Raw genomic sequence first — 27,438 nt, forward strand, 5'->3', positions numbered from 1 at the left:
GATTCACATTTTGTAGTGGTCTCAGTCAGGAAGCAGTATTGTAGAGATAAAAGGACCAACTAAATCACCACTTCCTTTTTTCTGATTTTATATAGTATGGAATAGTGGAGCCGCTAGGAGTTCTTCCTGTCATTAAGAGTATTAATTACACTCCACCCCCCTTCTCTAGAGAGAGATTAAGTAACTTATACGTAGCCATGTAGGTGTTAGCCTAACTTTCAAAAGGAAGGAAAAGATTCTATAGCAGCTCACTAGACAAGTCAACTACAGTTGACCAACCAAAAAGAATACATCTTAGCTAGCCAAAGAGGGAAAAGAAGGAAGCTACTCCCTCATTCTCCACAATCTTGGTTTCAAGTTAAAAATGGAAATACACACCCCAGAAAACCTATTTTTGGGCTTCCAGATCAGACACAGAGAACCATAGACACCTTTAAAATGAGACGACCCATTCTGTCGTCTTCTATTTTTTTTTTTGGGTGGAGGGGGGGGGGGGAGAGGGGAGAGTGGTGGGGAAGGTAGGCCCCAAGTAGAGTTTAACTCATGACCTCTTCTTTGTTGGATGTGGGAAAAGGTAAGATATGTTCTCTAATGTATTGAACTTATCTATTTCACCCAAAAAATTTCTACATAATCCACTGAATAATTGCGTGTGGTCATTTTATTAGAAAGAAGGGAACTTTTCTCACATTTTCGGTCAATTACTAAAATTACTTCATTATATACATGCATGAAAACATTCCCCTTTCTAACAATACACCGCAATTGCTATATACACAGTGGAACCAAGTAGGCTCTTTGAAATGTAATTAGATGTAGGGAGTTACTTCTTCACAAATTATTGAGTGAAAAGGCACCTCCTTTCACATAGAACATAATTCTCTTTTCCTCATAGCAAAAATTTTACCTTATTTAGGGGACAGATGAAGATAGAGAAAAAGGTAAGCGGACCCCGTCCACGATCCTCAGATTGTCATAGCACCCTAAAAATGGTGAAATTTGTGGAATCAAAATGATCAGCAAACACGAGTAATATATCATGCGGCATGCAAGCAAAACAAGTACATAACAAAAAAGCTACTGAATTTCATATCATGCTATGCAGATTTAAAGATCAAATCTCTGAAATGCAAAACGAAAAGCTCGCAAGGCACAAATTAGTTTGAAGAGAAAAATAAGAAAGGGGAAAAAAACGAAAAAGAAGACACCACTCTGCATGGGGCTTACCGTTAAACCAGTTTCCCCAAATTGACAAGGTACTTATAGGTGGGCCGTCAATGTTGCGCATGGATGATCAGTTGCTGCTACTGAGTACTAATACATAGAGAAACTGGAAATTTGGAGGGATTACAAGATTGGGAAGGAAATGAAGCAGAACTACCGTCTGAGACCTCAACAACCCTCATGGATTGATAATGATACAGAATAACGATACAATCGAGGAAGAGAAACGAAGCTCAACATAACAAAAAGAGAAGGAGAATATCAAACAAATACAACAAAAAAAAATGAAAATTAAAAAAAGGACTAGAACGATTTACAAAATGCAGCAGAGAGATCGGAGTTCTCCATTTCCGCCGTCACCGACCGGCGAACAGTGAACAGAAGAGACTGAGAGCAACTCCGTTCCTCCTTGGATTCGGAGGTTTCCACTGGACTTCCCGGAGAGTGGAGAGAGTCGGGAGACTGTGAGTCTGTCACTCGAGAACCGAGGCTCCACACAAGGAATTTCGTTATTAGTAGTTTATAATTGGAAATTTGGAAAAGAGAACGCCATCCGGTCGCGCAGCACACGCTGCCCCTGCGCCAGAAACACTGGCATACGAAATGACCTCCGTACCCCTGATCTTTCCATGTAACGTATTAAACTTTCCTCGTTAGCCGTTAAAATAACTTTAAATTGGGAAAAGTAACGTTCTTATTTCGTAATATAGTACATGTTGTGTGTTCTTTACAAGAGGAAACCCTGCAAACCCTAACATCTGTACGGTCAATAATTATTTTAAGTTTTAATAGTTAGTACTGTATTAAAAAAATCTGGATCGTTGAGAGGTAAATATTGTAGCAGATACTCAATTGGTCATAGACACGAGTGCCTACCACTACGGGTAAAATGCCCCGACCAAAGGCGATTACTTTTAGGAAGAATCTTTTGTAGCGAGGAATTGAGGAGAAATAAAATTTATGCGAACAGCTTTCCCACTATGCAAATTACTATTTCTAGATAGTACAAAAATATAATTAAGGGTAAATTACACGTCATCTCCTGATTTTCAAACGAAACTCAGATCACTCCTTGATTTTTTTAAAAACTTAAATTATCTCCTCTACAGTAATGGTGTTAGTCTGCTGTTAGGTATTGGTGTGAAATAACTATTTTACCTTTGTACTAAAACATTAAAATTAAATTTACAATATTACCCTTCCTTCATCTTCAACATTGATCAAAGGTAGTTTAGGGATTTAAATTTATTTAACTAACTGACATCATCACTTAACAGCATAAAACTAACGATAGGGACTAATTTGTCATATTGGAGTCAAAACCAGGGGGTGATCTGAGTTTTGTTTAAAAACCAAGGAGTGACATGTAATTTACCCTGAAATTAAAAGTGTCAATTTTGTTAACCAAATAGATGAAACTTGACTGAATCGACCCAAGTTAGCCCAAATCAAACCGAACCAAAACTTATTAATTGGATTTCGGATTGGGGTTGTTGAAAATCCGACTGCAACAAAACTAAACCGAACTTGGAAAATTGGACTAAACTCAAACCCAAACCAATATAAAACTGATTCCATATTTGGAACACCGGGTTTTGATTGGGGTGAGTTGCCCGAGTCAAGTCAAAATTTTAGAAAACCTGGTCAAGAGTCGTATAGACTAGATTAGGGTAAAAAATGATGCGACTAGGTCATAAATTGTTCAAGTCAAATAAAACTTGGTGTTTTTACTCCGAGTCATGAAAAACTTGATGCGTTTAGTCATTAAAAAATATATATATAATACTGATTCACTTAAATTTTGAGTTGTGTAAAATAGTAAATATGTATTCCAAAACAATAAGAAACCCTCAACTCTTCGATTCCCGTGTCTTGCTCAATGGTATAAAGTCAAAATGCATTGATATGTGATTCATTGTTTTATTTGTTTTTTTTTTTTTTCTTCATGTTTTTCTGTATTTTTTAATTTTTTTACTATTTTATACATAATTATTGTATTAAAAAAGTAAAAAAAATGTGACTCACCTTGACCGGGTTTGACAAGGCCGAGTCACCAGGTTTTTCTGAAAGGCAAATCGAGTCAGAAAACCTAGTTTTCCAACAATGACTGATAACAAACTAAATAAGAGAAAATGAAACCGAATCTTCCCACATTGGATTGTTTCGAATTCACTCATTCTCACGCCGAAACCAATGAAACCAGACCAAAATAGAACCTAATCAACCGATTAACACCCCTACCTTATAGGAGTAGGTTCGCTTTATGATTTTGGAGATCAATAAAATCTGATTGATCGAATCAGTGTAGATTCTCATTAAATTGCATGAGAATGAGAATGATAGATAAAGATCTTATATTTAAGGGGTTCTTGGTTGTTTTTAGTTTAGTTTTAGTTCGATTCTCCATTGACTAGTATTGTCTTCATTTCAATCTTTGACACCCTTTTTTCGAATGGTGATTGATTACAACTCAATACCCAAAGATTTACTATGCTGCGGCAATAATTTCAGATGCTGAATTTGTAGGATTAGGGTTTGGGAATCTTGCCATGGCTTGGTTTGAAATCGTTGTCGCCGATAGAGATGAGAGCTCCTGGGTAGCAGAGGACAATGTAGCGAGTAGCGATGGTGGGTTGCAGAGGGATGGTTAGCAATGGATCTTTGGATCGCCGGAGAAGAAAAAGGTGAGATGGAAGATGAGGTATGAATGATGGAAGATGAGGTATGAATGATGGAAGGTTGAGGAGATGAGTTTGTGTTATGTAAAATAAGGGTAAAATGGTAAAACTACAATAACGAAGGGGAATATGGCCATTTAAGATTTTTTTGCTTCAACTAACGGTTTCAACTTATCGAACTGATAGTCCAAGGGAGGTACATGTAATTGTTTAAACAAATGAGGGGTTACTTGTAATCAGACCAAACTACAGGAATGGTACATATAATTTGCTTTGAAAAAAAAGGAAAAGTTTTTCTGAGCAATCAGCATAGAAGACTGCACAAATGAATTGTGACGGAATAATTTTGTACATATGTGGACAATGAGGTCATTTCATATAAAGAAGAGAGAGAGGTGTCATATAAAGAAGAGAGAGAGGTGCCAGGGTTCCTTTACCTTATTTAAAGTTTATTTTCTTTGAAAAAAAAAATTGTATATTGTTTTTAGGAAAAGGTTTTGTCTAAGCAAGCAACATAGAAGCCTGCACCAATGAATTGTGACGGAACTGTTTCGTATATAGGGGGCAACGAGATCTTTTCATATAAAAAAGATAGAGAGATAGAGAGATAGAGAGAGGGTACTAGCGTTCCCTCCCCTGGCAGCTCGGAGAATCTTTTCCCTTAAAAGCAATATATACAATTTTCTTATTCAAAGGATTTAATTCTCAATTATCATCTATTTTTTAATATATTTTAAAGATAAAAATCATAAAAAATAAAGTAAAATAAAGTCCTCTACATGCTACATTTGGGACTCCTTTATTCATATCAAATATAAGAATTGGCCAAATGTTCTCTGTGTCGGGGGCGTAGTCTGCGCTCATACACATGGGGGTGGGCAAAATGATCACACTGCCCCTTGAATGGCAGGCCCACGTGTCTGGGTGCAGGTTGTGCTGCGGCACAAAGAACATCATCCCATAAAAAATTCACATAATTTGACTCCTATTTGGGAAAGATCAAATCTTTGAGTCATTGCAGTAGTTAATCAGAACATCCTTATTGGGGGGATTGAGGTCCTCTCCCGCGTGGCACAATGTGCAACGCACATCGTGCGATAGGGGAATCCTCGATCCACACGGCAGTATGTCGAGATATGTGCAGGCGTGTGGATCGGGGTTCCCCAGCCACATGATGTGCGCTGGAGAGGAGCCAGATCCCTTGTTGGGCTATCATATTTTGTAGATATTATTTAGTATGATTTACTTCAATCTTAAAATTTTAAACATAATATTTAGTGGGATGAACTTAGAACTTCCTTTCATTTTTGCTTTTAGGATTTTTTGGTTAGAAAAAATTGTCAAAGGTCAGGATTGACTCTTAATATGACCTAACATAACCTAGTATACCAAGACCAATAGCATTGGCATGGTTTAAAAAATCAGATCAGATCGGGCAATTTTAGCCAATTTGGATTGGAATCGGCCATGGTCGATCTCAATCTAATTAACCGGATCAAACTGATCATATACGGAAACTAGGGTTCAGGGGCATGGATTAAGGATCTACATCAGATCATCTGCCCTAGTCGATATCGGATCGGTGGTATCAGAGCAAGGGATGACAAAATGATAAAAATAAAAAATAAAAAATATCAAAATCTTGGGGGCAAAATCCGGTGATCCAGTCCTGTATCAATATCGGTGGCAAGTGGCAACTGATACCAGTGCCCATACCATGGAAACTATATCCATAGCTGGTTTCCACCATGGACTAAGGTATTGGTATCGTATTGCTCGATACTGCTTTTGCAAGTAATTGATCCTAATACTGTGTTAATACTATATCAATGACACGGTACGAACAAGGGATAAATGGTTAAAACAAACCCATTTATAAAGGAGGTATAGGCGTAAATCTCTGTGATATGGCTGATCCGTTTCTATATTGTATCGGTATTGCATCAGTTTTGAAAATGACCAATACCCGAGTGGATACCGTACACTGAAACCATGATTTCCACCCACTATGGTCGAATCGGCCCGGACCGATCCGGACCCCGATTCGTGTGTTTTGAAAACCTTGAGAACACTGGTGAGCTCTTTTAACTCCGACGTCCATTATTTTGCCGCGCTCTGTATCTTCCTCTTATCTGAAAGACTGAAACCGAAAGTGAGCGCGAATGGCCTCGCTGTCCACATGTGTCGCTCTTCACACACTATATTCAGCTCAAGCTCGCGCGAACACTCCAAACACTCGTAAAACCTCCCCAAGAAAGCTCTCCCGAAACCGAAATCCCAAGCTCAAACTTCGAACTTGTTCTGATGGATTGCCACCGCTGCCGCCTTCACCTGTTGAGCTTTCCGGAGGAGGAGAAGCTACCGCTTATACTCGTCTTCCCCCGAAGGAAGACTTCATCGATGATTCCGTCCAGTCTTCAAATTTCATTTCCAATGAAGTTAAGCTATCTGATTTTGGGTTTGTAAAGAATGCTGAGAAAAAGAGTTCGATTCATGAAAGAAACCGTGCCATGGATGATTCAGGGAGCGAAGAAGAGGTTCTAGATGCGAACTTGGGGTTTGATTACGGAAAATTTGAGTTACTGTACGAAAATTCTGCTTCGGATAATGATGACGATGATGATAACGGCAAGGAAGTATTAGGGTTTGAGTACGAGGAGACGGAGACCTTTTTGGATGGTGAAGATGATTCAGAAGGGGAAGGGAAAGAGAAAGGAGTACCGGCGGTAATGAGATGTTTCGATCGGGCGAAAATCTACGTGAAGGCTGGAGATGGCGGAAACGGTGTTGTTGCCTTTCGGCGCGAGAAGTACGTGCCATTCGGTGGGCCGTCGGGTGGAGATGGAGGGAGAGGAGGGAATGTTTATGTGGAGGTTGATGGTTCAATGAATTCTTTGCTGCCCTTCCGTAAGAACATCCATTTCCGGGCTGGGAGAGGGTATCATGGGCAGGGGAGAGACCAGGCTGGCTCTAAGGGAGAGGATGTTGTGGTGAAGGTGGCGCCGGGAACTGTGATAAGAGAGGCTGGTAAAGCAGGTGAACAAAGTAATTTTCTTTTTGAGCTGTTGCATCCTGGGCAGAGGGCGCTGTTGTTACCTGGTGGGCTTGGTGGGAGAGGCAATGCCTCGTTCAAGTCAGGTACGAACAAGGTGCCCAAGATTGCAGAGAAGGGAGAAAAGGGCATAGAAATGTGAGCTCTCTCTCTCTTTCTGTTAAGATTAATTTCTTGTGGGTCCTCACAGGGATTGGGATTTTTTTCGTAGTTGTACTGACTTTGTTTCAATTCCTAGCTTTAATGAAAAGAAATTGAGATTTTTAGCAAGAGTAGTACAAATTATTCTCACACATCTCTATCCAACTCCCATGAGTAGAAATGTTTTAGGAACACGATGGTTTTGGCTAATGGCTAGTTCAAGGGACCCGGTATGAAATCTCATAAATTTCAAAAGTTTGTTCATTTTCCTCTATGACTTATTTCCATAGTTCCATGGCAGTTTAGGCATGTTTTTGGCATCTCTTAAAAGCCCCCTTACTCCAATAAATACACAAATAAATAAAAAGAGAAAAAATGTGAAATCCTCGATGTACTTATAGTCTTATACCAGTCATGCGAGTGTCACCTGTTAAGGATTGATCTCAAAGGAAATCTTACCCGGTTATTATTCTGAGTTTCTGTGTGTGGAAATAGATAGAATCTTGGACTAACAGGTCTATTGATCAGGTGGCTGGAGTTGGAGCTAAAGCTGGTTGCTGATGTTGGAATAGTAGGTGCTCCTAATGCAGGAAAGAGCACCCTCCTCAGTGTTATAAGCGCTGCTCAGCCAACAATAGCAAATTATCCTTTTACAACTTTGCTTCCTAATCTGGGAGTTGTTTCATTTGATTATGATGCAACAATGGTGGTAGCAGATCTTCCAGGATTACTTGAAGGAGCACACCGTGGTTTTGGTTTAGGTCACGAGTTTCTAAGACACACTGAGAGATGTTCTGTCTTGGTATAAACTATCTCCTACTAAATTGTTGCTTATTTTATTCAAAATTATGGAAAGCAGGAAATTTTTTGAGGGAAGTGTTTAAATTGCAACAACAACAACAACAACAACAACGCCTTATCCCAACTACATGGGGTCAGCCACATGGATCCTTGCTCTCCAATAGCTCTATTCGAAGTCATACATGAAACGAGGCCTTAGCTAAGCATGTCTTTCCTCACCACTTCTCCTATGGTTAATTTAGGCATGCCCCTGGCTCTTTTAGTTCCCTCAATCTGAATCAAATCACTCCTCCGTAATGGGGCATCCCAAGGCCTCCGTTGGACATGGCCATGGCATCTCAAACGACTCTCTCTAAGCTTTTCATGAATTAGAGCTACTCACAACCTAGTTCTAATATGGTCATTCCATACTTTATCCTTTCTAGGTTTTTTCATACATCCATCTCACAATCCTCATATCTGTTACACAATACTCTTGACGCACCTCTCAACTTCATGCACCCTATTTTAATCCTTTGAGTAACAACATCCTCTATGTCACCTTCTTTATTTATGATTGAGCCCAAATATTTAAAATAACCACTTTGTGGAATCTCCCTCTCATCAATAGTCACCACTTCATTATCCATCCTAGAGAGGCTTAAATTACACACCATATATTCCATCTTAGTTCTACTTATCTTCAGGCAAACGAGTGAGGGAGCAGGATGTACGTAGACTTTTTGATTCAAAAGTTGACCTCCATAGCTCCAACTTGGCATGAATCCCTGCTTTTGTCTCATCCACCAAAACAATATCATCCGTAAAAAGCATATACTAAGGAAACTCATCTTGTATGCCTTTAGTTAGGTCATTCATGATAAGCGTAAACAAATAAGGGCTTAAGGTTGATCCTTGATGTAACCCAATTGTAATTGGAAATTTGCTGATACTAGTCACCACACTATCATACATATCTTTAAGTATGTCCACATATATTACATAAAACCCTTCTCTTCTCTAGTATATTCTAGATTAACTCTCTAGGGACTCTGTTGTAGGCTTTTGCTAGGTCAATAAAGACCATATGGAGATTCCTCTTGACTTCTCTATATCTTTCCATGAGTCTCCTAAGTAAAAAGATAGCTTCCATCTTGGATCCTCCTGGCATAAAACCAAATTGGTTCTTCGTTATGGTAGGATCATTTCTCAGGTGGGTTATAATAACCCTCTCCCATAACTTTATTGTACGACTCATTAATTTTACGCCTCTAGTTATTTGTAACTCTGAATATCCCCTTTATATTGCAGATATATATATATATTTCTTTTTCTTTGTTGAACTTTGGCGTATCTTCATATTTTGAGAGATTATAAAAAGGTTACTTGCGCTAGACTCCCTTAATATGTGCACATGGTCCACATTTTAACCTATTGTTTGTTGGATGATGTAGTAATGATCTATAGCCATTTAATGATGAGGTTTGCTAGGCTAAAAGAATACAAACACTAGCAACTAACTAGAAACAAGGATCACAGTGAACCATAAGGTTATGAACATGGCAGAAACTAAACGTGATTAGAACTTGCAAACCACAAATTTGTTGGGGGCTGAAACTAACATATATTGGAGGTCCTAATGAAGTGAGTATGTGGTTAAAATATCAAAGTAGGATGATGATTAGAATAGGAGATATGATCATGGACAGAAAATAGAAACCAAGAAAAACCAGAAAATAGCAAGTAAAGAAAACTTGAATAACTTTCAAGCTTGGGTCGAAGGGAGTAGAAAGGGAAGGGAATAACATATCCAAAACTCAGCCTAATCTGATGGTTATATACTCAGAAAACAGAGACTGAACTTCAGACATATATGCTGTAAAATAATCCTATTGCAGACCCAAAACAATGGGTAAAATTAACAGAGGATATAAGAGAATATGAGAATGTCAAAGCACAAAAGTTGTTTAGAAATAACCCAAGTGGAGTCCACGATAGAGAGAGAAACACTGCTGGAATCTCTCCAGGACAATAGAGGAATAAAGAAGAAGAAAAGGGAAGATGATGAGAGGAAGAAGGGGATATGACCAAAGACTGTGGCCTGCGTGAAAGCCTTCACTACCAGTCCTAAATCAAGGATTCACCATCTTGGGTTACACTTGCTTCACTACAAGAGCTACTCTTAGCATCACCACTGAAGAGAAACATGCAATTGAACAATAGCTAAAATCTGTGGGCAGTATATTCCCCCATCACTTGAATAACTTTCAAGCTTGGGTCGAAGGGAGTAGAAAGGGAAGAGAATAACATATCCAAAACTCAGCCTAATCTGATGGTTATATACTAAGAAAACAGAGACTGAACTTCAGACATATATGCTGTAAAATACTCCTATTGCAGACCAAAACAATGGGTAAAATTAACGGAGGATATAAGAGAATATGAGAGTGTCAAGATACAAAAGCTGTTTAGAAATAACCCAAGTGGAGTCCACGATAGAGAGAGAAACACTGCTGGAATCTCTACAAGACAATAGAGGAATAAAGAAGAAGAAAAGGAAAGATGATGAGAGGAATAAGGGGATATGACCAAAGGCTGTGGCCTGCGTGAAAGGCTTCGCTACCAGTCCTAAATCAAGGATTCACCACCTTGGGTTACACTTGCTTCACTACAAGAGCTACTCTTAGCATCACCACTGAAGCGAAACATTCAATTGAACAATAGCCAAAATCTGTGGGCAGTATATTCCTCCATCACTTGAATAACTTTCAAGCTTGGGTCGAAGAGAGTAGAAGGGAAGGGAATAACATTTCCAAAACTCAGCCTAATCTGATGGTTATATACTAAGAAAACAGAGATTGAACTTCAGACATATATGCTGTAAAATACTCCTATTGCAGACCCAAAACAATGGTTAAAATTAACGGAGGATATAAGAGAATATGAGAGTGTCAAGACACAAAAGTTGTTTAGAAATAACCCAAGTGGAGTCCATGATAGAGAGAGAAACACTGCTGGAATCTCTACAAGACAATAGAGGAATAAAGAAGAAGAAAAGGAAAGATGATGAGAGGAAGAAGGTAATATGACCAAAGCCTATGGCCTGTGTGAAAGGCTTCACTACCAGTCCTAAATCAAGGATTCACCACCTTGGGTTACACTTGCTTCACTACAAGAATTACTCTTAGCATCACCATCGAAGAGAAACATTCAATAGCCAAAATCTATGGGCAGTATATTCCCCCATCACTTGAATAACTTTCAGGCTTGGGTTGAAGGGAGTAGAAAGGGAAGGGAATAACATATCCCTTTTATTTATTGTAGTTGATGGCTACATCATAAAAATAGGAGACTCTTCTAAATAGAAAGAGATCCTTTACAATATGGCAACTCTTAGAAATTAGAAACTCTAGAGAAAGGAAACAATGAAGTGGCATTACTAACTTAGCGTAGAAGTAACTACCATTACATCTTATAAACTATTATAAAATAGAAACTAACTACTTAATACCGGATAGGCTTTAAATCCCTAATATTTGGACTTATAGAATGTGCCTATTACAATAGAAAACTCAAAATTACTTAGCCCATGACCTATATAACCCATTGGGAACTTAAATTTGGTCCTAACTTATTGAACCGCAGTTTCAACTTGACCCAAAAAACTGAACTAACTCCAAATCCGAAAACTCTTCTTCCAAGGGATGTGATCTGCATCAGCAAGGTAATAATTCGTGATTGTGAGATAACTGGATGTGGAAGCTGTGTTATCTTTGCAGAAAAAATATGTATGTGCACAAAGTAGTTAAGCAGATATGCAAGTTTAACAAGACGGTCAAAACTATTCATCAATACATACATGTACATATGTTGGTATGAAAGGCATTCAAAACGTATAATACAAGAACTTGAGACGAAACAACAATGTGTCTGACCTTGTAGGTGTGATCCATTACAAATGAACAAAAAATTGTGCAGATTAATTAAAATGTTTTGCATATAAGGATACAACAACAACAACCATAACCTTATCCCAACTAAATGGGGTCGGCTACATGGATCCGATAGAGGCTATGACAGTAAAAGAAATAAGAGAAGTAAAAGGAAGTAAAAGAAGTAAAAGGAAGAAGAATAGAAAATAGTAAAGGAAAAAGTCAAAGCAGTAGTCAAAGCAGCATCCCAGGAACATTCCCCTACAAGGGGTCGGCTACACGGGTCTTTGTTTTCCAAACAACTCTATCTGCGGTCATACTAGGATCGAGCCCTACCACATGCATATCCTTTCTTACCACTTCTCCAATAGTCATTTTAGGCCTGCCCCTACCTCTTTTAGCTCCGTCAAATTGAATCTGGTCACTCTTCCTTACCGGTGCATCCAAAGGTCTTCATTGGACATGACCATACCACCTCAAGCGGCTCTCACTCTTTCTTTCGCATATAAGGATATATTCGAAAAATAAAACTCTCACCAAAACGACAATGTGATTGTGTATCCTTCTAAAAAACAATTCTGGATGAACTCTAGAGATCTTGAATTTATATGATACATAAATTGATAATTATACGAAGTTGTTGGAACTGCAAATCTGGACCATTCATTTAAATTTTTTTAGCAGACTATATAACTTGTTCAGTTAGATCTGGATTGTTGCAGATTTCCAGTAAACCAGAACCCATAGCATTTTTTTTCTTCTTTTTTTTTTTTATCCTAACCTTTTCTTTTGTGTCTAAAATTACTGATGGCTTCCTGTAATCCTGATGAAATAGGAATCATGATTTGGTATGCAGCGTTAACCTGAGTCAGGTCAAGGCTCTTCTCTGAGTCTGCAACAATGGCATGCCTTAACTTATTCCAGCTCTCTATAAGAGTGATGTATTTTTCCCTGCATCTTGAGAAAAGAATCTTGTGGTGTCTGCAAATTGTTGGATAAATAAAAACTGCAGAATGAATCAAGATCAATTTGTTTGAATGTGCTTCTATAAAGAATAATGACAGCTTTTTAGTTACTTGATGGGTTCACGATGTTAATCCTTAGTCACTCCATATATACAGAGATCACGAGAAGTCAAAGTACTTGCATCCTTGTGCATTTGATTTAGCACCATTCAAAAAATTGCAATGAATTGATATGTAAGTTAGCTATTGTTGGCACTTTCGCTGTTCTAATGCCTTTTTTCCTTTTCCTAATATACATTTAGTGATACTAGCCAATGTGGTTTTGAGATTCTTGAATGATGTTTGCTTGGTTTTACACATTGATTGTATGCTAATAAAATCCTTCGATTTTTTATGTTTAGGTGCATGTTGTTGATGGGTGGGGGCAGCAGCCAGAGTATGAGTTTGATGCTGTGCGTCTTGAGTTGGAACTATTTAGTCCAGAGCTGGCTGAAAAGCCTTATTTAGTGGCCTTTAACAAAATGGATCTTCCAGAGGCAGTTGAGAAGTGGACTTCATTCAAGGAAAGCCTGCAAGCTCGCGGTATTGAACCTTTTTGCATGAGTGCAGTGAATGGACAGGGTACCCGTGAAGTGGTCTATGCTGCATATGAGCTTTTGAAGAAAAGAAGGGAAGAAAATAAGGAAGCAGAAGGTCAGTGTTTTATCCTCATTTCTGTATTTGAATTAAGGGTAAATTACATGACTCCCCCTGGAAATCAAACGATACTCAACTCACCCCCTTTTATTTGAAAATACTCACCCATCCCCCTCTAGAGTAACGGTGTTAAATTAAAACAATCCAAAAACTGACAAGACAATTTTAACCTCAACCAAAATAAGATAAACAATGACAATTGAGGTATGCAACGTTTGTAGAAAATGCACTTTAGATACCAATGTTGATATTTCCAATTATACCCCAAATCACCACCATCGCTACAAGCCTACAACCATCATTGCCGCAGCCACCACCGCCACCCACCATTACCTGCGATTGGGATATGGAGTTTTTGGGGAATTGAATGAAGAAGTTGGTTTATGCTTACCAATGTGTGTACTTAGGTGCTCTCTGGCTCTATTTCTTCTTTTTCTTCTGTTACCATTCCTCTTCCTTTGTGTATGCCATTGATGCTCTGTTCTGGGCTGTACTTTTGAATTTAATAGAAAACTTTGCTGAACCATTATTCCCAATCGTTTGGCCCTGGAATTTGGGTCGAAGGCAGCCCACCCTTAGGCGATTCAAACCCTAGAACCTTGGCCTCTAATGCTTCTCCCATGTGAGAATCAAAACCATACTAAGATCTGGTTTCTGAGTCACCGCCCAGATATATTGCAGCCAGTTATTATCAACACCCTACTTGGTTCACGGGTATGCTATTGGGTGTTTGTAAGAGCCTTAGGTCTTAAGAAATGGTGCCTGAAATTTCAGGAAGAACAAGGTTTAGTTGAGTAAGAATTGTCACTCGAAACCAGTATAGGTCCTTGCTGGTTCCTTCTTTGTTCTACCGTGAGAAAGAAGAAGATTTAGTCTCAGTTTGGTTCAATTCTTTCTCTCTTTCCTTTCCCTCTCCATCTTGAAAATGAATCATTCACTTGAAGTTGACGGGGAGATCCTAATGGCTAGATTAGAAATAATTAGGAAATCAAATTTCTGATATCTCAGATTTGCAGGTTTGAGGTGATTATTAAGTAGCAAGCAATACTGATCTGATACCCACCAAAACAAGGTTGATTGTACCTCTAGGAGTACCCTTTGATATCCCTAAAGCATAGTTATCAAGGCGGGAAGGCGACCATGGCGTTTTAGAGGATAAAAAACCTAGGCGACACCGCCATGGTGGCAAGGCGCCCGCCATGGCGTCCAAGGCGACCAAGGAGCCTGGACGCCTTGATAACTATGCCCTAAAGCTGAGAGAAATCAGATTGTTGATTCAGGTTTAATTCACAAACCAAACTATGCTGAAATAGGGTAGAAAACAGAGCATCCACTGGCTTCATAAATCTGAACTTAAACCTTGATCTGATCTTACCTGATGTTGGGATCTGATATAGGTTGAAGCGCAATGTATCCTCTTGAAGTCATACATCAAATACACCCAACAATCAAAGCTATCGAACAGCGATCAGTCACAAGTAGTGGCTTTTTCTTTAACCTTGTCTTTTATTTCATGGGAAGTACTAGGGTTTTTTTCTTCTTTTCTCCTTTCTTTATCTCCTCTCATACCCTGCAGTTCTGTTTGCCAATTAAGAAAAAAGTTAATTCTGTTGCTGCTTTTGTTTGTATTTCTTCTCTTTCTTCTCTCCGGCGACTCTTCTGCTTGATTGGACTGGCAGAGATTGAGTTGCAGGTCATGTGAGGATGAGGATCGATTTTGGGGTTTTTAGATTCAAGGGTAAAATAGTAATTCTATACTGGTCAAGGGTAGTTTAGGGATTTAAATATATCTAACTGCTGACTTCATAAGTTAACCGTATAAAACTAACGGTGGGGACTAAGTTGTAATATAGTGCTCTAATACAGGGAGACGGGTGAGTATTTTCATATAAGAGGGGGTGAGTTGAGTATCGTTCGATTTTCAGGGGGTGTCATGTAATTTACCCTTGAATTAATAATACAAGTTTTTTCCTTTCATGATAGATGATATTGCAAAGAGTTTTAATTACTGGAACTGAAGTAGTTCTGAATAAAGTTTCTGATCTGCACTAGTTATTAGATGAAAGCTAGATAATCTAACTGTTTCATGTACATGGATTTGTTCTACTGTGGCTTGACTTGATGGCACACATTCATTTGAAGGTGAAAGCAATTTGATAATACTGCAGGCCTAGGAATTTATGAATCATATTCAATGTTAAAATTCCTTCAAAACCATTCAATGTCCTTTCCACTTTTAGACAATGTGATGTTGCAACTTGGTAGCTCTTAATGATTATATATCCATGTCTGCCATGAACCTTGTTTCATACTGATTGCCTTTTGTGATGCTTCAGTCATGCAATGTGTTTCTGTGTTCCTCCATATAGTGTAGATAAAGGTCAATGTCTTTAACATTTATGGAAATTAAGATTATTTTCATATTTCAGATCTCTATGCCTATGGGATGCCTACACTTTGATAACTTCACTCTTTTCAGGTTGGGCAGGTCCAGTAAACCTGAATCACGTGGCTGACATGCTACTTAAGCAACGGAGTACTTCTATTAATCAATTTGAGATATCTCATGATAGCAGTTCCAATACTTGGCATGTAGTTGGGGCTGGGATACAACGTTTTGTTCAAATGACAAACTGGCAGTATGTTATTCCTTCCTCAATTCTTATTATATGAACCTATACTGTTGCTGATGTGCAATTCCCGGCCCCTATTTCCTGCTAGATTTTATCTCCTGTCTAGCATTTGTAGTTATATTTTGTTTTCTTCCTGTCCTGATTAGTATAACTGAAGTAAGCAGTAAACACAGCCAAATGTGCAATCAGTAAATGCATAAATGATCTGCGAGTGTTGCTTGACTCTGTTTTTTTTCTTCCATTTCACTCATACTTTGCAGGTTGAAAATCTGATGCGAGGATCAGGACAGTTATTGTGAGGATGGTGAATGTATTGCTACCTCGACTACTCTTTATGAAAGAGAAAGTTTCCGTACACTAAAATAACTTATGGGGGTTCCATTACGCACACTGATTTCTGAATGATATGGATACCCTGTGTAGAGACAATTGGAACTTTAACAAAACCTTAATACCAGAAACTGTGAAGAAGAAGAACCACACACACAGAGAGAGAGAGAGAGAAGTGTCTAAACCCAGCGATACATTCAGAGTGTGTTCTCTCGCTGGTAATGTCCTTTATTTATAATAAGTTATACAATTACAATTAGACTAGGAAACTGAAACATAGAAAGTACAAGGAAAGTAACCTAACTAGTGACAACTAAAAGACTAACTAAGAAAAGGATTCTCTCACGATAGGGACTAGGTACCGTGAGTAATACAACCCAACTCCACAACTCTTATATAACTTAACACTCCCCCCTCAAACTGAAGTATACATGCCAAAGGCTCCAACTTGGACTGACAAGAACAGAAATTAACAGCAACACCAGTCTGGAATAGCAGTTGTAGACACCAGTGAGAATGGAGAAACAATATTAGCTCAAACACACCAATCATCAGCAACACCAGGAGATAATAATATCTGTGTCAAATAAATCCAATCAGCAACGAGCAAAATAAGGGTAGTAAACACGAACCACAATCTACAATATCATAGCAACAACAATAATATCGAAGGCACTTCTTAGAGAAGGCTGGTAGCATGGAACAAGAACTCGCCGAGATCTCGGTTTTTTGCAAAACCGAGACGAGATCGAAGGCGAAATGTGAGAAATATACTCCCCCCTCAAACTGAAGTATACATGCCAAAGGCTCCAACTTGGAACGTCAAGAATAGAAATTAACAGCAACACCAGTCTTGAATAGTAGTTGTAGGCACCAGTGACCATAGTTGTCATGGCATCGCCATATCGCCGCCATGGAGTCATATCGCTGGAGAAGTGGGCATATCGACCACCGATATGGATGATGTAAGAAAATCGACCGATATGGCCTCCATGTTGTCTCCATGGACGCCATACCACGACATATGGCCATATCGGGCGACATGGTTGTTTCAAATTATAAAACTTAATTTTTTAACAATAATTTTTTTTAACCATTTTTTATTTTAATGCTTTTTCCTTAACATAAAAAAAATTAAAAAAACATCAAATAGAAAACACTAATACACAATCACATATTCACATCAGCAAATTTTTTTTTTATTTAGATGGGTTGTTTATTAGCTTTATTCACTCAATATAAATTACGTTCTTGTAATTGTTTTTTTGTTTTGTTACTTTTGTAGTCACTTTCATATGAATCATATCTCAACTCTCATGATTTTTCAACTTTATTATCAGCAAAACTATTGCTATCAATTATTTGATAATCCATGATTTCATATACACTAATGGATATTACACTTTCATGAATTAAACCATAGTAGATTAGTAGTACACTTTCATGTTAATTTTTTATGTTATAGGGTATATATTATAGCATACTAAATGACATTAAAAATAGAGAAAATAAAAAATAAAACATGGCTGGTATGATAGTCATGGCAACGCCATGGCGGGCGACATGTCGATATATCGACATGACACCCCTCCACCGACTTGGATTGGCGTAACGACGTGACAACTATGCCAGTGACCCTCGGTGGTCATGGTCATCTCGGTGGGAAAACTTGGTATACAAACACTTATTTAGGTGGTCTTGTTCATCTCGGTGGGAAACCTTGGTATACAGACGCTTATTTATGCTAGAAACCAAGACTGACACTTATTTATGCCTAATATCATTTAAGTAACAATTACTTAAGATATTATTCATAAATAAACAAATACCCCCTATTTGAATCCAATAAAAGTAGTTAAAAAATCAAATTCCAAAAGGATAAAAAGTCAATCCCCCAGTTCAAGAACAAAAACTGGATTTTCGGCGGTAGGTGCAAATTTTCAACTTTTAAATGCTGGGTTTTTTTTCTCAAATCTAAAAATTTCATAAATCTTAATATGGTAAAACATTGCTAAAAACCAAAAGTGCATTAAAGTATTCATTTGTTTTGATGTCTAAATAGATATTTTCATTCAGAGCGATTTTGACAACATTCGTGCACACCAAATAAGGTTTGACCGAAACGCGACTCCTTCAATTCTTGGATTTGTTGGAAAGCTTTCTTTTTGAAGCAATATAGTGTCTGTTATATATATTTGGAAAAGGTTTTTGTGGGCGTTCACGATTAAATATCTAATGGCTAATAACCAAATAAGATAACCAAACATCTAAAACATTCCCAGTTTATGAAGTGGTAATAAATTGGAAAGGAATGATAATTCAACTAGTGGTCCAATTAATTATTTTACCCTCAGCTAGATAGATTAATAGCATAGTTGTCACGGCGTCTAGGCGACCTAAGGCGTAGGAGGGGGACTGGACACAAGGCAACCAAGGCGACACTAGTTGTCAAGGCACCTGGATGCCAAGGCATTCACCTGGCCAATGCCTACGCGATGCCTTGACAACTAAGGTTAATAGATAGCATAGTTCTAGTATGTGAGTGGAAAAAAAAAGTTGGTCAATAGTATATTCGACGAAGACTATTTTTGGCAATTGACTGGTCAAGTCAGTTGCTCAGGTGCAACGGTAAGGTTGCTCCATTACGACCTAGTGGTTGTGGGTTTGAGTCGTGAAACAGCCTCTCCGCGAAGCGGGGGTAAGGCTGTGTACATTATGACCCTCCCAGACCCCGCAATGGCGGGAGCCTCGCGCACTGGGTACACCCTTGTTTTTTTGGTAAAGTTAGTTGACTTGAGTCATTCCCTTAGCGAAACTACACTGGAAGGAATTTCATATTTCCTAAAATCTAGGATATGGGTCTCTCATCCAATGTTTATGCCATGCTCTTCTTTGTCTCTTTTGTATTACCTTTTGATATTATTTACTTCGTGGGATATTTAATTGAAACTTTTAATATTTTTCAACTTTACATGTAATGAAGTTTTTGCTACTGTTTTCCCCTATATCTTATGAATTGAACTTAAAAAAACATTGTTAGGAGTTAGAGACTATACACTCTAGTAGAATAGGAAGCTTGGGAACTGCAAGCCTGTTGTTGTGAATCACTGCATTGCCCAAATGATCTACTGATATTACCTTTTGATTCCTCTTTCTGGCTTTTTTTTCATGGCTGACATACTTAGGGTGCTTATGATTTAAAACTTGGAAACAGGTATTCAGAATCTCTGAGAAGGTTCCAACATGTTTTGGAGGCATGTGGTGTGAACAAATCTCTCATCAAACTCGGTGTCAAGGAAGGAGACAGGGTGATAGTTGGTGAGGTATGATCATATGCTTTAAGGCTTTGTGCTTTCCTTGATTGCATCTATCCATTGGGAAATCTAGCCAAAACAATTAATGCAAAATCTCAATTGCTGTGTGAACGGGATTCCACCCCCCACCATTTTGGTTGTCAAACATGAAGCTCTCTGTCATTATTCCTGTTCTTACAACTGATTTGGTAAGGGATTTGATTGTATTGTTTTTGGGTCAAATTTTTTATTTCCTTGCCAGATGGAGATGGTGTGGCATGACTCCAACGACAATTTTGGCTCATCAAATGGGAGTAAGAGTTCAGCAGGATCAGTGAAATGGCCTGAATGGAAGTAGTCTACCTACTTAAACCAGATGGTAATTAATTACTGGTAAGAAAATATGTGAGTAATTCCCTTTTTGCTAATTTAAAATTTAAGTTCCTGAATGAAATAAGTGATAAAATGGTGACAGAAAGTTCATACCTCCGTTTGCACTCATGTTGTTCCTCTCTCTTTCTGATTCCCCCCCCCTTGTGAAGCAGATAGCGGTTATTCTATCGGTTAATTATGCAACCATACAACTAAACAGGGCACTAATTATATTCTATTCATTTTTAACAGTGAAACAAATTGAGTCTCCCCAGTCAAAACTTTCAATTAGAAAGTTATCGTCGATTCAGCTTCAATGATTATAATAGCAGAAGCTTTAATGGGAAATCGTGCATCGATACGGTGGGCAAGATTATCTTTGTGCAGCGATCAATCACATTTGGATGGAGAGGAACCTTAGAAGTTGGGCCAGGAAGTCAAGAAACTTCAACAGTTTTGGGCCTCTCTCTTTTGATGTTTAAGGCAAGATTGAACTCCATGTTGGATCTTGCTTGGATAAACCCTAGGAATAGGCATATTTCTATGTTCTGGGGTCTTCCAATTCAGTTGACTCCTATCGGTAGGGCACCCCCTTGGTGACGGGCTTTGGGAGGTTTTATTATTTTTCCTTTTCTTCTGATCTCCCCCTAATTTGGGAAGTCTTCTTGTATCCTCTCTTTCATTGAACATAATTTATTATCCATAAAAATAGAAAAAATACCAATAGCTCAGAATAGACACATGGAAAGGTTGCTCCAGAGTTTGGAAACAGCCTCTCTGCAAAAGCAGGGGTAAGGTTGCGTAAATTATGACCCACCCTAAACCACTCGAGATTTCGCACTGGTAAAATCTTACACTTGGTAGGATGGTTGGAGTTAATTTTATGCATGGAGACTGTATTTGGTTTATTTCATGAAAATATTTGATTAGAGAATACGAAAGTGTTTCTCCTCCGTTACGTGGAAAGTCATGTTCGGCTCCACAAGGGAATTCTCAAATTAAAAATAGAAACATTTTTGTAATATTTTTAAAAAAATTTTGAAATCATCATTCCACATGATTATATCACTAATTCCAAATCTTTTCATATTTAGTTACTAGTTTTTGGGTCAAAATCTCTTGAGTTTGAAAAATAAAATAAAATTTCCATAAAAAAGTTATTATTATTATGCATTAAGAAATATAAATATTAATTATGAAAACAAAAGTTTCCTTTTTAGTTTTGAAAAACTCACTGTTTTGTTTTAAGCAAAAATGAAAGTGAGTTTTTCATCATCCAATATTCGTTTACGGTGAGTTGACACTATGATTGGATTCCGATTCCAAAAACAATGAGTATTAGCCAATTTCGTGTTTTGAGCGATAAATGATTGATGCATATCAAGGGCAAAATGGTTAAATGATTTTTTTTGAATTAAAAAACAAGAACCATATGATTTGGCCTAATATAGTCTATCCGTATTGATATCAACCAAGACCAATACTATTAAAGATACTTTGATTTAAATCCTTGATCATAACTCTCACCCCTACTAACAAAGGTTCGATATCTTTCTTTTGTTGAATCAACGGGTCAGATTTAGTGGTTGAAGAGATTCTTCACAGCAAGTGAAAGAAAACTTGGTCTACAAATGAATGTTGTTGTAAGCATCCAGTGGTAGATTTTTGACCAACGCTAACTCACTTTGTTTGCATTGCTACTAACTAAAGTCATTGCATAATCAAACATTTATTTTGGACCGAGTTTACCTTCACCATGGGCATTGGTTGTGTCAATGAACAAGGAAAGGGTTAGTGTTGACCCAAGTAATAGGGGATAAGAGTTTGTGCAAATGGTCACGTTAGATGGTGAGAAGATTCTTCCGAGGAAAATTTTAGCTTTTATTTTTATTTGGGTTCATTATTTAATTTGGAAAAGAAATGGCATAATGTCATTTGAGTTCGCCTGTATCTTGTTTAAATGACATTTATGTTGTTGGAGCAAATCTATCTTTAGTTATTGAGATTGAGTTGGAACCAAGGTTCGTACTCTAGATATTGAATCAGATCGGGATCGTCTAAAATTGGGCAAATATGGACAATTTTGCACCTTTTTTCTACTCTTGTTGTATACAAAGATCGGATCAGTCTAGACTGATATCGATCTGATCCAAGATTATTAAACCTGGTTGGAACCTATTTTGACTATTATTATATGTTATGTAAGTTGTTTATACTTAGTATATATTGCTGGGGTAGCTCAGATGGTTAGAGCGTGTGGCTGTTAACCACAAGGTCGAAGGTTCAAGCCCTTCTTCTAGCGATTTATGTGTTTTTTCAGGTTGGCCAAAGTAGATTTGATGGTTGGCTGTGGGAGAAAATGAGGCAACAATGGCTGGCTGTTTGAGACACCTTTAGAATTCATACATGATTTGTGCAAATCTTCATTAAAACTCAAAAGACTGGTATTGAACAAAGACAGATTCTCAAAACTATCAACAGAGACCACAATCAAATAACCATTTTTATGAACTCTTATACACACTTGGACATGATCATGAAAGAGAGAGAGGCCTTTGCCTTTGAAATAGAAATGGAGCTTCTGAATTAGCTTTGGCACTAAGGGGCTTGACTTCTTTTATCCGGAATAAGGCATTGATTCTGCTTAGCTTCCTGGTTAAAGATTTGAGTATCTTATTTGCAGGATTTGATCGAACAAGGTCCTGTTTCATAGAGACATGATCTTTTTCCAAATCAGTCATCCTCATTCTCATTCTTGCGACTTCAAGTTTCAGTTCTCTATTCTCTCTTCTTACAGAAGCATAGTTGTCTCTTGGAGAGATGGCTCCACTGCCTGCACCACTGCCTGATCGTTGAGGAAATTGGTTATTGGTTGAACCAAAGAAGAATTGATTGTGACCCCCATTCATTGCATTCCTAAGCCTGATCTGCTCAAAATAGAGCACTTGAACTGCCATTTGCACTGGTAATCTTTCATTTTGAGCTGCATGACTGCAAGCCTCCTGAGTTAATTTCTGACAGTCAATGGTTTTGCAGAGTCTATAGCGTTCAGAGTCCTTGATATTTGGATGAACCTGCAAGTAAGAACACTAATTGGTGTTCAGGACATTCTGAAAATTTTTATTGGGAAAGAAAAGGATTGGGTCTTACCTTGAGGAAGATATCAACAGCCCTGTATAACCCATCAGTTGCAACACGGGCATGGTCTGGAAGTAGTTCGGCTAAAGCAATGAACTTTGATGGCATCAAGTTTGAGTCCAATGCAATTTCTGCAAGGTAATTGTCCAGTAGCTTTGATACCTTAAGAATTGAGCTCTGTTTAGGAGATCCAGGGATGTCAAAATCATAACCCATTTCAGTTTCATCCCTAAATTGGTTCTCCTCATTGTCATCCTCATCCAAGTTTAGGAAGATGGAGAAAATCCTGAATATTGAATCTGTATCATACAAAGGATGGTGATTGCTACCGTGCGAATTTGCAGGAATGAGGATGTCCTCAAGAATAGCTTGATCAAGTTGAAGACCGATTCTTCTCTCTAAATCGGCTTTGCAAGCGGCAGTGGCTGACCCCATTATTGCAGTTTTTAACAAACCTGAAAGAAATGCAATTGGTACTGAACTCTTTCTTGACTGAGTTGGTAATAAACTCACTATTGCTTCAACAATCAGTCTCTGTTTTTTCTGCAATTCTGTGTCCAAGAAGCTTCCTTTCATCAATTGAGAGTCTCTGATAACAAGACCTTGAAGAGAGTTATGTGCATAGTTTATTAAGATCTTGCTAATCAAGTCCTGTTTCAGGCCTTTTGATTTAACTGCTGACAGAACCCGCTGGAAGAAATCTAAGCTAAGCACTGCAAGTCCCTTTCCCCACCAATCTGATGGAGTTTCGGGTTCTATGTGTGTCAAAGGTTTGACAAGGAAGTTTGGCTCAAGTTTAGATAAACCAGAAGTGAGCTGTTCTTTACAAGCATTAGATGCAATTCCATTGATAATCCTACTAACTAGGTTGATATCTTCTGCAAGAGGTAGGAGGGTTTCACAACGATGAAGAACGGATATGGAGTTTGAGATATGTGGGAGAACCATCTCCTTTATATAGATTTCAGTTCTGATTTCCAAGTTCTTGTCTGCCAATTCCTCTGTCATTTCTAGGTAATGAGCCACACACCTTAGCATTCCAACATTTGATAATGTGATCTCAACATTTACTCCATAACAGAACTTTGCAGCTAACTCAAATGCTTCTGATCCACCTGGAATTGAAGGAAGAATTATCCTTGAGACTTTTGAGTCCTTTGCTTCAAGCAATAGCTTCCGGATCTTGCCGCTACGGGAAACCAAAGGGAACTGCAAAAGAACCATGACCATATTAATATAATTTCAATACCTAAACTAAAATCACAGTCTCTTTGATCTCCAAGATAAACTCATTTTTTCTTACTTACCTTGTGAAGTGAAAAGCATGTTGCTCCTACTTCAACTGTGAGATCACTGGAAACATCAGAGATTGGCCTGCAAGAAGAAATACTATTAGAGTAGGTTTTACTGAAAGACAAGAATAAGATACTTCTCTAATGTCTGGATGAACTACATATTGCCCACATTTTTGCCAATACCAATTGCTCAACAACCGTTCATGACATTTATCAAACTTTCTGTGTTTCAATCCATAAGTCGAAATTCTAAACTAGTTCTGGGTAGTGACTGGTGCAATTTGTGAATCTGCAGAACCCATTATCATGAAAAATCAGATGAAATCATTCATATGAAAGTTATGAATCCACATGGGTTCACAGTAACTGATGGGAGTTGCTTGGGCAATATAGCTTGTGATGGATCCAATTCACATGGACTTGTTGGTATGGGACAGAAGAGCCATCTGGGTTTCTTTGTTTTTATTAGAAGATTTGATCTGTTACTTGTGTTTTGTATAGACTGCACTTGGCATATTGGAGAAGCTCTGTACGACTCAATACTACAAACCCAAATTATTGGTAGCACAAGGACAAATTTCTATCCATTTTTCAAGAGACAGTTTTAGATTGAGAGTTGAGACCAGACAAATGGATCTCAGCCTCATATCAGTGTAGTTAAAACATAACAATCCAAACTTTGATCACTTGTGTAAGTGTCCCTATCATGATAAAGGAAAATACTTGGAAGTTTTTTTTAATGTTTCAAGTTAAGAAGAGGTAACCTAAAATATGCTGATTAGTCATAAACTCAGAAATGATTTCTGTGACTTTTTCTGCTAGAGACAATTTGGGTCCTGATAGGGGTGTCAGGTTTCGGTCGATTCAAATCAGTTTTTTATTTGTGCCACCCTAAACCGAAGCCAAACTGTTAAAGGTGAGATTCGGATTCGTTTGTACAGCCCTAGAGTCAGGAGAGTGCACAGTAATGACTAAGAACCAATGTGTGATTTGGTGTCTTTTTATTATTTTTACATCAATAAATTCTCTATTAGATTATCCTCAAAATTGGTTAGAAAACTATAACTGAAAGCCCCTTGATATAGTGATATGGATTTTCAATTGTGAAAACTGTTTACAATGCCAGTTTTGATATATAGAGATTTCTCAGTTTGCCTATATACACTAATTATACTAATCAAACTCAAGCATCTAAACCATTAGTTTCATTTGATCAACCCAAAAAAAAAAGTTTCTGTGATCCATCATTCATTTCTTGTCATTTCTCACTGAACTTCTAACTGATTTAGCAGATTAAGTTGTCAGCTTATAAATTTATAGATTGCAGGTTTACAGTATTTTCCAATCAAATAATCAATACCAGTATTACTGTGAAGCCATTTCCTTTAAAAACTTCAATCTCAGATTTTTAGTTACTTTGACCATAATTCAGATCTCAAGAACCTCCATTTCAGTAGTGAGAAATTTGATAAGAAAGCTGTCCTGCCTACCCCTAACCACCAAAAGAAAAAGAGGAGGTTAAAAAAAAAAAAAAAGAAGCTATCACAGTACTCTGTGTATAATATTCCATTAAGAGAGCTAAACAAAGCTGTCAAGTCTTTCTTCTTTTACACCCAAAAAAACTCATTTTTTTTTCTGAAAATGCTTAAAACCCAGATTCTGAAACCTCAACTTAACTGAGATAGTTTAGTGACATACTTACTAGGAGCCATGAAAGACTTGCACAGAGACTGAAGCAAATGTCAAAGCAGGCTAAAACAAGAAACTTAGGTTTAAAAAAAAAAAAAAAAAAGAAGAAAAAACAGAACAGAAAGATGAAGAACAATACCATTCAGGAGTATGCCTTGTACTTGAGCTGGGTCTTAATAATCTCTTGTTAGATATACTGGGCTTCAATTCACCAACTGTAACCACACCCATCTTGTTGAAAGGCACTCTAATTCAGCTCAAAAGCCTTGCAAGAATGGCTTCATGAACGACCACATCATAGAAGGATCTCTCTCTCTCTCTCTCTCTCTCTCTCTCTCTGTTTGAAACACTTGGAGTAAGTTGGAAGTTACATGAACCCAAGTCGGATTAAGGGGGAAGATGAGTTTGCATTGGTGTTTTAAATGATTAAATTTGCCTAATCTAAGGTCAAGAATATAGAGCTCCTCATGGCCTTTTGGTGAAAGTGGATTAGATTTGCTTTTCACTTAGACTTTGTGTTTTCTTTTTTGGTTTGTGTATGCAGGAATCCTGAAGGCCTGCATTGCTTTTGGGAGTTGTAATAATGAGCCAGTGAAAGCTACCCAAGTAAAGATTAGCTTAAAACAACTCTACATTTTGTAAAGCTAATTAAAGTGGGGATCAAAAAGATTATATAGATTATATGATATGATTAGTAGCAACCAAAAATTCAACAAAGTAAAGTGTTACAAATTTTAATTAGTCCTTCCCACATGGAAACCAAGAATAGGAAAACCCTATTCAGATTAGATTATCTATTGAATAGGGGTTGCAACAGGTGAGTTGTTATAAGTGATCTGATCTGCTTTTAAGAAACTTAATTGGGGGAGGGCAGCCTGGCTCGGCCCGGACCGGCCCAGCCTGTCTAAAACCAGGGATGCTCCCCATTTGCCTGTCTAAAAAACCTGTCTGGGCGGAGTTTGGTTTAGCTCCTCCTTGCCCTGCCATGGCCATTGCTGGTCAGCATTTTTTGTCTCAAAAGCTGGCCTGCACCAGTAGGCCTGACTGAAAAACTGACCAGTTAAAGCCCGAAATTGGACCGACCGGTTAGTAAATGGTCTGGTGTTGGGCTTAGACCAATTACTATTTAGGTTTTTACGGTGCTTGGCTGTAGCCTGATGGGAGCCCAACCTGGATTGACTGACACCGGTAACTGGCAGAGAATAAGTGTTTAAAGATCA

The 27,438-nt window shown here is 38.0% G+C and overlaps 2 protein-coding genes and 1 non-coding gene across 7 annotated transcripts; 2 read left to right on the forward strand and 1 right to left on the reverse strand.

Annotated features, from left to right (window-relative positions):
• The first annotated feature begins 6,016 nt into the window (after positions 1-6,016).
• LOC122670134 (GTP-binding protein OBGC, chloroplastic) lies at positions 6,017-20,599 on the forward strand. 5 transcript variants are annotated; one of them, XM_043867107.1, is made up of 8 exons: positions 6,017-7,092; positions 7,624-7,897; positions 13,174-13,465; positions 15,948-16,107; positions 19,646-19,754; positions 19,987-20,117; positions 20,282-20,287; positions 20,507-20,599. In XM_043867107.1, exons 1-6 carry the CDS (start codon positions 6,065-6,067, stop codon positions 20,080-20,082), a joined length of 1,959 nt encoding a protein of 652 aa, XP_043723042.1. In that variant the 5' UTR covers positions 6,017-6,064; the 3' UTR covers positions 20,083-20,117; positions 20,282-20,287; positions 20,507-20,599. The 5 variants fall into 5 exon arrangements, with proteins under 5 accessions (XP_043723042.1, XP_043723038.1, XP_043723039.1 ...); XM_043867103.1 differs by lacking the exons at positions 20,282-20,287; positions 20,507-20,599 and adding an exon at positions 20,317-20,416 and having other exon boundaries at positions 19,987-20,129; XM_043867104.1 differs by lacking the exons at positions 20,282-20,287; positions 20,507-20,599 and adding an exon at positions 20,389-20,416 and having other exon boundaries at positions 19,987-20,129.
• Positions 20,600-22,324: 1,725 nt separating this feature from the next.
• TRNAN-GUU lies at positions 22,325-22,398 on the forward strand. Its single transcript has one exon. It is a non-coding gene; the product is annotated as a tRNA-Asn (tRNA).
• Positions 22,399-22,486: 88 nt separating this feature from the next.
• LOC122670135 (BTB/POZ domain-containing protein At1g03010-like) lies at positions 22,487-26,827 on the reverse strand. Its single transcript, XM_043867108.1, has 4 exons — positions 26,358-26,827; positions 24,542-24,608; positions 23,247-24,443; positions 22,487-23,170 (listed from the first exon to the last, which is right to left on the reverse strand). The coding sequence occupies exons 1-4, from the start codon at positions 26,447-26,449 to the stop codon at positions 22,631-22,633; spliced, it is 1,896 nt and encodes a 631-aa protein (XP_043723043.1). The 5' UTR covers positions 26,450-26,827; the 3' UTR covers positions 22,487-22,630.
• Positions 26,828-27,438: the final 611 nt, after the last annotated feature.

Source organism: Telopea speciosissima, chromosome 7, assembly GCF_018873765.1.
Source record: "Telopea speciosissima isolate NSW1024214 ecotype Mountain lineage chromosome 7, Tspe_v1, whole genome shotgun sequence".
Classification (NCBI taxonomy): Eukaryota; Viridiplantae; Streptophyta; class Magnoliopsida; order Proteales; family Proteaceae; genus Telopea; species Telopea speciosissima.